The sequence below is a fragment of the Patagioenas fasciata genome, chromosome 15 (assembly GCF_037038585.1).
Source record: "Patagioenas fasciata isolate bPatFas1 chromosome 15, bPatFas1.hap1, whole genome shotgun sequence".
In the NCBI taxonomy this organism is placed as follows: Eukaryota; Metazoa; Chordata; class Aves; order Columbiformes; family Columbidae; genus Patagioenas; species Patagioenas fasciata.
The window spans coordinates 17,648,409-17,661,216 of NC_092534.1; the positions used below are offsets into that span (position 1 = coordinate 17,648,409).

Below are 12,808 nucleotides of genomic sequence, written 5' to 3' on the forward strand. Positions count from 1 at the left end.
TCACGTCTCACCCAGGTACCTGAACACAGCCAGACAGGTTTTTACAGTGCGTTTTATTTTGTCTCCATATCACAGGAAGAACATCCACACAGTTACTTTCAACCACATCATATTACTTATTTCCATTTTTTTATAAGAAATGCTGCTGAGCCTTAAAGAAAAAAAAAAGTTAAAATGCACACTAGAAACAAAGGAATCCACTTTTTTTAAAAATCAGTACAACTGATAAATTTTTGGCAGAGTTAGATTGGTGCTCCTGGTAGCCAGAGCTGGACATGAGGATGATGCCAGAGCACAAACTTTTTTTTTTTTTCTTCCTCATTAAGTAGTTAATACTATTAGTTTAGTTTCAAATCAATAAAAGTAGTCATGTTGATCAACAACATAAAAAAATACAGGTAGATTAAAGAATATTGCACATGTGTATCCAAGCAGCATTTAACCACAACTCTCCCTGCCCCAGGATACTACCACAGTCTGTAAAAAAAATAGTGCAACCGCTGAGAACTGCCTCATCCAACGCTGCCATGGGTGGGCAGCCTGCCCGCGCTCTCCTGCCCGCGCGCTCCTGCCCCCGCTCTCCTCCTGCCGCAGCGCCACTCGCCCGCCACTGAGCTGCAGCCGCCTCTCGCGCAGTGCAGCGCTGCACTCCTGGCACCTTTCCTGTCACCTCCTGGCTTTGCAAGGATTGGTCACAGCGCTGAGACGCTGAAGTGACTTTGAAGCAGACCATTTTTTTTTTTTTTTAATCTTTCTTTCAAGGTCTGACTGGGCTCTGCTCTGGTTTGTAGGCCAAGCTGTCCTCGTGCACTCACTGTGTCAGGTATTCAGCTGAAGCCGTGCCTCTCACGTGATGGCGTACACAGGCATGGGTGGACCTTGTGCTGTTTCATTCTGTAAAATCTCAATGCAGAATCTCTGCTTTAACCCAAAAAATGTTACTCAAGGTTGCTGCAGAGGCAAGGGCACAAGTACCCTTGTTTCTTTTATACATATGAGAAAAGTATTGAAATCCACTTCAGTATGAAAGCAGAATGAGTCCTGAATACTTGAAACCTGCAATTAAAAAAAGAAAAAACACAAAAACAAAACCAAACCAAAACAAACAAACAAAAAAACCCCAAAAAAGGCCAAAAATCCAACAAAACAAACAAAACAAAAAACCAACCCACTCACAACTCCTCTTGGAGTTACGGTTGTACCAAATTGGTGTTACATTCTCGTGTTTGACAAGAAATACAAGATCCAGGTTCCTGAGACAAACTGTTGAGAGCTTTGAGCACAACATCTGGCATGTGGTCTGTTACCATTTTGGGACTTATTAAAATGCTGCTGAAGACTCTCTCGTTTGACCATCTTGCCGTGTATTTAATATCTGAAGAGCACAACCTAAAAAAACAAACAGAACACACCACACGTACAACTGCTCAGACTGTCAGAACTGGTGCTCAGTGCCGCGCCTGGAACAGACAACCTGGAGATGTGTGCCCTCCCTCGGGAACAGCTGCCAGGGCTGCAGCGCCGGGCCCAGCGCCACTGCGGGAGGCAGAACCAGGGCAGACACGACTGCGCCTTCACCGCGAGAGCAGCAACCGACTCGTCCTACTCACAAAACACGGCGTGCAGCCCGAGCAAAGGGGAGTGGGGGGTAAGTGCTGCGTATTCACGTGGTTAGTGACAAATTCAGGGAATAAGTCACAGTAGGAGACTAGACACTAGATTTAATGCCGCACATACGATGTATTTTGGATTCTATTTTATAGAAGGTACATGGTGGGGGGTTTGTGTGTGCTAGTCCAGTTAAGAGAAAAACATGATTAACTAGTGCTGTGCTGTGGAGTAAATGAAGGAAAAGAAATGGACTCAGTAAAGTAGAAGAGCAGCCATCAAGAAAACCTGCCCGCTCACAGGTGCTATCTAACTTGTAAAACCAGTATTAAAAAAAGTTAAACAGTAAAGATGTGAAGCTTAAATAAAATACTAATCTACTGAAAAGCCAGGGGAAAAGTGTTTCTTCTCGAGCCCTTTTCTTCGCTCTTCTATATGGTACATTTTTTTCTTCTGCAAGATGGTCTTGCGCAAATTACAGATGCTTATTTCAGTTTCAGAATGAAATGAGGCTATCAAGTATTGTCTAGCCTGTGAGCTGTTTTGTCTAAAAAACCCAACATCAACAAAAAACAAACAAACAAAAAACCCTAAACACAACAATGCCCCCAAAGCCCCCAATCCTCACCCTTCCAGCAGTTTCAGTTTTTCTGCTGTCTTTGTCTCACCTTCCTGCATCCACAAGAAAGCAGCACAGGACAGGAAGGCACAGGCTGCGTGGCCACACGGGCAATATTTTGCCCCTTTCTCATCCTCGATATCCATGTGACTACTCAGTAACTGGTTGATTTGTTATCACTTCACCACTGCCAGGACATGAGGCTGCAAGATCTGCAGTCTTGGGCAGGAGCTGCCACATGCCAAAGCTGAACTTAACAGTCTTACTGTTTAAACTCATCGGTTGAGCACGTGCTACGTATGGGCAGAATAAGGCACAGAGGCACAGAGAGAAACAGTTCCCAGGGCTGCAAGTGAAACAGAAGGAGCAGGGAGGCACACAATAACAACTGAAAAGCTGGCTAATGCCTAAAAACCAAAGACGGGTGTTGGAGATGTGGAGCTGGAAATGCGGACTTTGAAAGTGAGAAGCAGCTTTAAGTAGATTTTAGGAAAACAGGACATTTTTCTACTTACCTCTTGGAGCTGGATTCTTCTACAATATGGATAATCTTCCCAGGAAGATACAAATGAGGATACTGAGGCGGTGAATTTAAATGTGATTCATCCTCAAGGGCGCTGTATGAAGGTGACCGACGAACCATTAAACTCTCCTCCGCTAGAAGTGGCTGCGTGAGGGCATCTTGGTTTCTACCATCCAGCTCAGTGGGGAAGTCATCTGGATCCCCTCCAAATACTTCATACCAACACCCACGCAGCAAAATCTGGTACTAAATTCAGAAAAACAGTCAAATTGAGGTTTGGAATCTCTTCAGGTAACTTATTTTAGTTGCGTGGTTGCATGTACATCATCTGACACTACAATTAAAAGATTAAAAATTACTCTATGCACGTGATCCCAAAACTTTTTGTTTGATAAAATCTTGCTGAATTTTCCCCACAGCAATATCTATTTCACTGCTATCTAACACAAGCTACTAGTAGCACTACGGAAAACTCCCATCTTTACCAGATTCTCCTTTATCGGCAAAACTAGCAAACAGATAATTTCAGGTCTTGGATGTTGTGCACAGATATCGTCCAGGTCTTGACGAATCTTAATTTCCAACAAGAAAGAGACTAACACAAATACTGCTGGATTAAAACCAAACACTTTTGCTCCAAAACACAACTGTAACTCTCAACATCAAAATCAAAAATCCACACACCAATTGTCACTTCATGAAAGCTGAGGCTTAACGCAGCTAACGATTCCACTGACTTTTAACCAGGAACTGCGCTTGGTTACCTTGGGTCTGTTGCAGTTTGCCACAATTCTCACTATTCTCCTCTTTAAATCCTCCATGTTGGGCATGCTTAACCTGTTTAAACACACAGAGAACAAAGTAAAGCAAAGCCTCCTATCCTCTGCAACCTAATGCATTCCTGAAAGAACACCTTAAAAATATGTCCATCTCACCTTGCAACAAGGTCCTTCCCAACAATGACTGAAACAATGAAGTGCTTAGTGTAATCCGCCAGAGATTTGCTTTAAAAAGAAATGATACCCTTTAGATACACTAAAGAGATATGGACATTTCAGTTTTATGATGATTGTTATCATTCAATAAAAACACAAATCTGTGGCAGCAGCAGCAGCATTTGCAATCAGTTCTTCAGTGGGCTTTCAGACCTGCTTGCTACAGGTCGCAGGGTCACTTCAATGCTGATTGTAACAGTACATGTAGACGTCAAACAGGCCAAGCCAGACTAGGCAGGTGAACATTTTATTTCCAAAACATTTATTTTAAACTCTAATTATACTACCTGACAGAATTCACTGGATATATTTCATTCTGTAATATTTCCCCAAGAACTCAACTGTAACTAAGATGGAGCAAATCTAATTCTAGTAGAGAATGTATAAACAAACTCTTAACACAGTCAAGCTCAGAGTTATCATCTAACATTTTTGTCCACTACCTTGAAGACTTCCACACCTTAGACACAGAACCAAATAACACAAGTTTCTTACCTTAGAAGCCCTCCTGGAGGAGAAAAAGCATAACATCTTAATGTTGGGAAAGAGTTCCTGAGCATGACTGCCAAGATAGAAGCTGTTCCACCACCCAAACTGTGACCAACTATCACAAGTCTATATTCCTGTAGACAGAAAGAGAAGCTTGAAATGCAGACGGACACAGAAAAAAAGCTTTGTGTAATTCTGTTGGCAAACAAAATTATTTGGAAGGCAACTTACTGGAGCAGTTGTGAAAGCCTGGTTTAAAATTCCATCATTGATTAGCTTTCTATAGATGTAATTTGCAGCTTGAGTTATTCCCTACAAGACAGCATTGAAAGTTAGAAGAGAAGGATGTTACCTAATGTGAAGTGTGATACATATATACTTTTAATACAACACCATCACAGAATGACCCTCATTTTGCAAAGCTGGTCTTCTCTTTTAACATGCTCCTGACAGAAGTCTAGTTATAAACAAGTAATCTTGTACATAAAGGTTAAAACGTATTTGGAATTTTTAAGAAGGATATAAAGTCTGACAAGAGGATTACAAATTCTGCCTTGCAGTTCCAGAAGGCAATATTTGATGTGACAACCAAGTCACTGAAATAACTTATGCAATCCAGCTCACAAGGAGAATACTGTTCCTGTTTAACTAAAGGCTGCAAGGTGCTTATCGTTTTCTTACTGCTGAGGATTTATGAACAGCTACAGACCACACACACCTTATGCACAAAGCCATTCTCTAAAACATCCTCGAGTGTCAAGTCTTCACAGTCTGCTGACAGATCAGTGAGGATGTCCTGTGGACAAGACAGCTTCTGTCAGACCTCTCTGCAGGGCTTCAGGGCTCATGCTCTGTGCTCAACATTGTCACAGGGACATCATCAAGCTGACTTGCAAGTTTGTCAGCAACAAAACACAACCCACCATAAACCACTACCCCAGCAAATATACACAGTGGTCACAATTCTGATTTTAGCAACTCTTTTCAAGTTGCAAATACAGACATTAGGAATGCACCTCTACTCAGAGCAAATAGGAATTACTGCTGCCCATCCTCCACACTCTCTTGCACTGGCACAGGGAGCATTAAACATCCAGGCACTGGAGGATTTACAGCTCAAGCCTGGCAGACTCAGACCTGTGAGTTGTTTCCACATGTGCTGACACACTGTGTAACACAATCACCTCTAGAAACTAGTTCACTCATTTCTATAAAGCTAATTAGATATATCAGCTGGAGGATACCTCAAAAGACAAAGTTCCTCTCACTGCAACCACAATAGCTTCTTTTCTGTGATCCAAAGCAACAAAAAATGGAATCTCATAGATCTGGAGGGGAGAAATGTAATCAGTAAAGACACCAACTTCTTCTAAGAGTAAGCATATGTTCTCACCTTCCAAAAGCTCTCTTATTGAACTCTATTGCGTTATGGAAAGGAACTGAATTATTTTCTTATCAAGTTACTCTAAGTGCCTTTATTGCAATACTGAGACAGATTTATGACAATGGTTTTGTGGCTGTTCCTTTAGATTAGAAAACAAATCAGAACTGAATGTTTCAGGGCCTGATTTAACTTTGCATTTTGCATGTTACAAATGCTGAAGGCAAAGTAGAAACTTCACCCCTCACTTTCACTGAATTAATCACTAAGTTTTTTTGCTGAATGCCTGTCCAGATTGTTTACCTTGTTATGAAAACTGATATGAATGAAGTCTCTGTACTGCAGTCCTGTTATTTTTAGGATGGATCCAAAGTGAAAGTTATGACGATCACTGCCAGTTATATCAGAATCTGTTGGTCTATTTCCGCAACTAACAAACACAGAAGAGAAAAACTTTCATGTTCAAATTTTTGTTTCCTTTCAAGGAATCAAACTCAGTTACATTTGCAGAAGATTTCTGCCAGGAATCAAATGCTCTTTGTTTTTTTTTTAATAACTTGTTTTCAATAATACCAGCAGTCTGGTACAAGGTGTTCCCTCTGCCCACAAACCTGGTTTTGCTTGAGCAGCATGCCGTACATTTTCAGGCCAAGGACTGGCAAATACACGGTTGCTACAGGACTATCAGCAGAGCAAACAATGCAATAAGAAAAGAATTCTTCAGACTACAGGCCATCGACAGAAAATACAAACAAGCAAAAAGGAAAATCAAAACAAATTCTGTACAGCAGGCTTATCTCATGTTTTCTCCATTGTCTTAAGTGATATTTTCCCCTGCCAAAGTCACTTCTATTTCAGTATGTTAAAGAATTTCATGTTACTAATTAAGAAAATCATGGTTACAGTCACAAATGTCAGTGGTCACTTCAGTATCCAGGTAACCCTACACAGCATTATGCATACTTCAATACTGACTGTAAACCTTTTTTTTTTGAGTAAAGGGAATAAAATGGAGGATGCAGGGACAGGTAACTTTAAGACAGGGAAAACTGCTGATACACTTTTATTTCTATATATACATATATGCCCAAAAGGCAGCTCTAAAAAGCCTCATTTTAAAACACATTAATTCCTATTCTTCCTTTGTCATTTTGTTAAACTTTTTTTTTTAGCTCAACCAGAAACTTTTCTTAAACAAAAGCTAATTTGTTTCCGAGTGTGGAAAGATGTTAGAATTTTGTTTCTACTTTGATGTTTGAAATTGTGAAAGATAACTCTACCAGTCAAGCTTATGTACACCCAAGAGTGATTTAATTTAATGCAACAAAAACAGTGCTATTGAGTTATTTTATTTCTGGTAATGCTAGTTAAAAGAAAGTGATGTTCTTTTAAGTTCTTGATTGAACCTACCAGTCACCACTGAGCTTACAGAGTGCAGTAAAGGGGCTGGTGTATATGTAGTAGGGCCAGCCATAAGCAGCTGCAGCAAACAGCATATAGTGAGCAGCATTCTCCAGCTCAACATCCAAATCATCTGTCTGAAAGGACACATGGAAAGAAAACAAAGGAGAGAGAGAAAGAAAGGTGTGTTAGGCAGCCCCAGAATAAAACCTGAGCACAGACTAGTGAAAATCAAGGTATGATTAAATATGCACTATCCAAAAGGGAAACCTCAAGGTCTAAGAGGAACTAAAACTAGTTGCTCATACCCCAGGAAAAAGACTGTTTATTTACATAGCTACACAGCTCAAGAATCTTGAAAAGCTCTCATTAAATGAGTTTATTTCAATACTTACACACTGAGAAGCTCAATACTGAAAACAACATTCACTCTGGATATGTTACTTAAGGTTATGTCAAAGGAATGGCTAAAAAGTCTGCAGCAGATCTCTCTGGCAAGGACTTTTAGGGCATGACGCCATCATATTGGCTTGATTCAAAAGGAATTTGATAGAAATTGCTTGACGTAGAATTATATACTTCCATGAAATAGAGAACAAAAGAATTTACAAAGGCATTTTACCACAGAAGACTAGCAAATATCAATTAGCAAACTGTAACCTGGTTTTGCTTCTTATCTTGTCTGGATATTTGCAGTAGACATAATTTAAACAGACCACAATACTAGAAGACTAGCATTTCAGCTCTATGCAAATAGTACTAAATATTAATTTTCTCTCTGTTCCCTTTCTATCCCAGCTCTTCAACAATGATCAAATGTCCTAAATGGTTCCTTTTTGCACTTAATACCCCGTTCTTATATGTCCTACTTGCAAAAGCAGAGAAATGTCTTGACTGCAAACTCATCAAAATATTTCCACTGCATGTATTAATAATTTAAATGGTTATAGTAGTGTTTAGTTCTTGTTAAAAAAACAAACAAACAAACCAACCAACCAAAACTAAAATGCCATTGCATGAAGAACAGCATTTCAATTTGATCTGGCACCCTCTCCTAAAGTAACTGCACCAGCGACTGCAACAACACCATCTTACCACAAGAGATGATGGAGAATGACACAGGACTTCTTCAGGCTCTTTTGGACAATTTTCCATTTTATCTTGCTCTTGATGGAGCAGAATCAAACCAGCTGCTATGTCACTTGGCACCAGATCAGTGTCCTATACAAAGAAATGAAAGAGTGCTTAAAACCATGCTGCATCTCAGCATAGTAAGACTATCTTGCTAGGAAATGCACAAGAAATTCTATTTTTCAGTCCTAAAAATACATTTCACTCAGAGACAATGCACATTGGAAACACAGATCACAACAGCATCGAACCTCCCACCCCCCTGCACATATTGAATGTTTTCTTCCATAAGACCAATGGCAATTCTACAAATGAACTTCGTAACTTAACAGAATACCTGATGGAAGACTAGCTCGACCATATAGTGAACAATGGTCCAGACGCTACTGATCACTGTTTGACACCACCATGTGATAAGCTCTATGTGCAAAGTCCTCTATACTGAGAGCAACTCAAAAGGACTTTACATAGGAGAAGGCTGAAGGGTTTTTATTCAACTACCTGGGGCAGCCATCCCTCCATCCTTCACCCTATAAACCACTGAGGAGGCTGTAGCTACACATCAGCATGCCCACGTGCCACTTGATAAACAAGAACTACTCATCTTGAAATCATGGGCAGATTTCAAAGTCATCATGGAACTCCAACTGCCCGAGCAGTAGGTGACATGAATTTGAGCTCAATCAACAGTATGCAGACTCCTTTCCAAAAATCAACCCCCTGCATGTGCACACTAGTCTGGTACGTGCTCCAAAGTGGCTCAGAATGAGAGAGTTGCCTTAACATACTGTGCGTCTCATTATTTTAACAGCCAGAGAGTTGTCTGATTCCTTGCTGTGGTATGGCTCCTTACTCATCGTGAGCAGAAAAACACCCTGGATCTTCGCATATTGAGGAAAAAAACCTCACCCTTGTTCTCCTGACCACTCGCCTATGGAGAATACTGTTTTCTCACAGCCCTCCATGCTTGTGAAAGGAGAGAAACCTTTGTTAAAAGGAGGAGAAAAATCAGTGTTGTGTACTTTATATGAGAATCGCTCTTAAGCTTGAAACTGGTATATTCAAAACCTGACTTCAAGGCATAGGGTAGCAGGAACCTCTGGCTGAACAAAGGTACATGTGTGTTGCAATGTCTGCAAATTCAGAGTTAGTCAGAACAGAACAAAGAAAAGCTTTCCATCTTACTGAAAAGTAGGTGCGGAAAAGCTCTGCGATACTTGTAAAAGCCACTCGATGGTCATCGTCTTGCACAATACAACAACACAGTAACCTGATTCTTTTTTCCCAGACTCTGGTGGCGGTGTTCTTCACGTTATACAGCAATTGCCCTGACTGACTGCTTTCCAGGTTCCGATTTAGGCTATCGGTGAGGTAAAACGTCTTCTTCCCCCCAAGCGGATCAAAGACGATTACAACTCCAATGACGGTAAAGATGATGATAACCCAGCTGCAAAACAGAAGCAAGTGGGACTAAAAAAAAAAAAGAAGGTGAAACCAGATACTTGTGACAAGTATGCAAGAAAATACAACTATAGATCTTGACAGACAGAAAACAAAGTCAGTTATGAAATGCTGTATGAACACCATCTGTTATCGCCTTAAGGGTGCATGTTTTGCTATCGGGTTTTCAATCCACTAGGCACGAGAACAAGGCTGTCAGTTCATTTCACACAGGGCACCAAACTAAAAATCACAGCCCTGTGCTTTGCAAACAGCAACCCAGATGTGTGAAGGCTTCATTTTTCACTGCCAGTTAAGTGACTGAGTTACTACCTTCTTCACACTTATCCATTTTTCTACATTCCCATCTATCCCTCTTACCCTTTCTGATCTTCACCTCCTGTCTTTCACTCTAGCACGTGTGCTCTCTCAAGACAAGTTACTCAGGCTTATTTCGGAAAGGATACCAACTCATTCTAGCTGTCTAGATTCAAAAATTCTCTTCCTTTCAAAATGAAAGCACTTGACAGAGAAACCACAATAATTTATAAGGAATATCAAAGTCTCCAACCGTTGGAAAAGCCTTCAATAAACACATCCAACAAACATGTAAGTGGTATTTTTCCATTTCATGTACACTATCAAGCTTAGATTTGGGGGGAAGCACCTTTACCTTGCAATAACTGTCCCAATTATAACATTTATCACAGTCTTCTCACAGTGCACACTGCTGTCTGACACCCATACAGCTCCTAGAACAGCCCAGAAGAATTCAGGTAAACAGAGAACTAGGCGAATGTAAAGTAGCTTGGGAAGTGATTTTCTTGGGCCTGGATTAGAAATTGTTCCTGAAATTACAGAGAGAATTTAATACAATAATTGTTCATTAATGCATCTTAAGTACATAAAATGCTACCCGGATATGTGAACTCTCTGAGCTTTACAGAAAGTAAGAAACTTAATTGAACTTATAAATTATTTTCATACTAATGGAAAGCTATCACTGAAGCTGAGAAAAGAAAAACTACAATGAGTTCATAGTCATGATTCTTAGAATCTATTCTACTAATGCTAACTCCAGCTTAAAATATATATTACAATTCTACCAGATAAATATAAATATAATATTATTTACCTTGCATACTGATGTATACAACAGCAGATAACACACATATTATAGAAGCCAGGAGAATGAGGAGGACGAGCAAGTAGCTGTGCAGTAATCCTCCCCCAGGACAGCTAAACTGCCCCTTATGAACGGCATAAACAGCAAGAATGCCAACCCACCTACGGGAAAGTATGGTAACAAAAGTTATAGCTGGAAGGGAAAGGTGCATCCTGCAAAGTGATCAACTGATAAATAACTTCCATCTTAAAGCATTGCACAAAGATTAATAGAAGGAGAGTTGTTATATAAGGCATTTGTCAGAATGAAATGACTACAGGGGTACTGGGCAGTAACTACAACAAAGCCATTGGCAGACGGAGCAACAGACTCTCCTCTTTACGGTGCTACTCATCTCCACAGACCCCGAAGAATCTGCGCTGATCTAAAACAAGAATCACCATAACAACTCTTGAATAACGAAACCACGTTAGTTAGCACCAGGCGGCGATTAAACACACGGAAGCGATGGCGGCTCCGTCCCGCGCGCACACAACACCGCAGAGATGCTGCTGCGGATGCCATTACATAAGGGGCTGTCACCAACCCGGCCGGGACAGCCCGGCACGCCGCGGATCCCGCCCGGCACCCCGCGGATCCCTGCCCGGCTCACCGCGGATCCCGCCCGGCACCCCGCGGATGTCCCTCTCAGGCGCGGCGCCGAGCGCCGCCCCGTGCCGTCCCGTCCGCGCACGGTTAACGGCCGCGCGCGCCGCCTCACCACACGAGCCTGACGAAGAGCTCAAAGGCCCCCGGGAGGACGAAGTCGTCGCTGCCGATAGCCCAGCGCCTGCCGAACGCCACCAGCCCCGGCATCCTGCGGGCCGCGCCGCCGTCCCGTCACGGGCGCCCGAGCACCTGCGCCGGCCCCGCCCTCACGGGCCGCCCCCGTCCCGCGGCCCCCGTGCCCGCCCGCTCCCGCCGGCCACGCCGCCCAGCGGGGGCAGGCGGTACGTCACGGCGAAGCGACGTCATGACGCACTACGCGGCGCCCCAACCTGCCCTGCGGTCGTACGCCCCGCCCCTCGGATCGCGCTAAACCGCGCACGCGCGGTGGCAGTTCCCGCCGCTCCGCGCGCCGGCGGGGCAAGGCGCGGCTTCTCACCCGGGCGCGTGCGCAGAGCCCGGGAGGGGCGGGGCCACCGGGGGGCGGGCGGGGCAGCCACACAGCCCGGGAAAGGCGGCATAAGGGCAGCGATTGAGCACGGGATGGGGCAGGGGACACGGAACGAACCCTGCGCCCAGGACCTGCACATCGCAGCACCCACGGGGTGGCGCTTCCAGCGCCACGGGGCACGGGCGGCACCAGAAAACCGGAGAAAACGCTCAGCAGCTGCAGCAAATGCAGTCAGAACATGGACAACGTGTCCACGGGCTGAGAGGTGTCACAGCTGTTGGCACTTGTTCCAGGGGCCCCGCAGCCTTCTCCGGCAGGGCTCTGCTCCTTCTGCCCAGGGACAGCACAGCCCAGAGGGACACTTGGCAATTGAACTAAAGCACAACACTAACAGCAGGGAAGCAAATAACCTACCCCGTCCTGAGGAGCTCACTCTCACGCTAACCAGCACAGATTTCATGTAGCCCTGTGGCTACAACGAGAGTCACTCTCTTGTATTTCATGACACAGACAGACCTTGGTTTCAAGCAACTGTGTAAAGCAATGGAATGCTCAGTGTAATAATATCCAAGGTATCAGAGACTGCAGCATCCTGGCATACACATTCTGCAAATAAAAAAACTATTCACATTTAGGGTTTGGAATTATAACCATCACTACCAAGAAGGATAATGATGCTAAACTAAGAGAAAATAAACAATTTTTTGAAGTAAAACCACATACAAGCACAAAAACCTCATTTGCACCAGGCTGAGATTGTGCTCTGGCAAAACAAGAAGTCACTGTTGCTTCATTCAATGGTAATGCCCATCAGAGCCTTAAAAGTTCGTATTTCAACTGAGCAAACAATGACATGCAGCAACTCATCCTTACTACAACTTTCATCCAGTCTCAGGCTAACAGAAAACTTGAGTTCAGGAATAAATAAATAAAAACCCA

At 43.0% G+C, this 12,808-nt stretch overlaps 1 protein-coding gene across 4 annotated transcripts; it reads right to left on the minus strand.

The window, feature by feature from the left end:
• Positions 1–34: 34 nt before the first annotated feature.
• Positions 35–11,698, minus strand: DAGLB (diacylglycerol lipase beta). Of its 4 annotated transcripts, none has more exons than XM_065850868.2 (15): positions 11,474–11,694; positions 10,723–10,874; positions 10,261–10,435; positions 9,333–9,594; positions 8,112–8,237; positions 7,026–7,153; positions 5,919–6,045; positions 5,479–5,562; positions 4,953–5,030; positions 4,466–4,546; positions 4,241–4,368; positions 3,686–3,754; positions 3,515–3,587; positions 2,743–2,996; positions 35–1,389 (listed from the first exon to the last, which is right to left on the minus strand). In XM_065850868.2, the coding sequence occupies exons 1-15, from the start codon at positions 11,566–11,568 to the stop codon at positions 1,191–1,193; spliced, it is 2,031 nt and encodes a 676-aa protein (XP_065706940.1). In that variant the 5' UTR covers positions 11,569–11,694; the 3' UTR covers positions 35–1,190. The 4 variants fall into 4 exon arrangements, with proteins under 4 accessions (XP_065706940.1, XP_065706942.1, XP_071671212.1 ...); XM_065850870.2 differs by lacking the exon at positions 11,474–11,694 and adding an exon at positions 11,366–11,467; XM_071815111.1 differs by lacking the exon at positions 4,953–5,030 and having other exon boundaries at positions 11,474–11,698.
• Between the last annotated feature and the right edge of the window lie 1,110 nt (positions 11,699–12,808).

Excerpts from the sequence above, each read along its gene's own strand:
- DAGLB (XM_065850868.2), bottom strand. The coding sequence starts at position 11,568 with ATGCCGGGGCTGGTGGCGTTCGGCAGGCGCTGGGCTATCGGCAGCGAC. Across the intron at positions 7,154-8,111 it reads ATTCTCCATCATCTCTTGTG|ACAGATGATTTGGATGTTGA; the intron begins GTAAGATGGTGT and ends GTGTCCTTTCAG. Across the intron at positions 3,588-3,685 it reads GGGAAGGACCTTGTTGCAAG|GTTAAGCATGCCCAACATGG; the intron begins GTGAGATGGACA and ends GTGTTTAAACAG.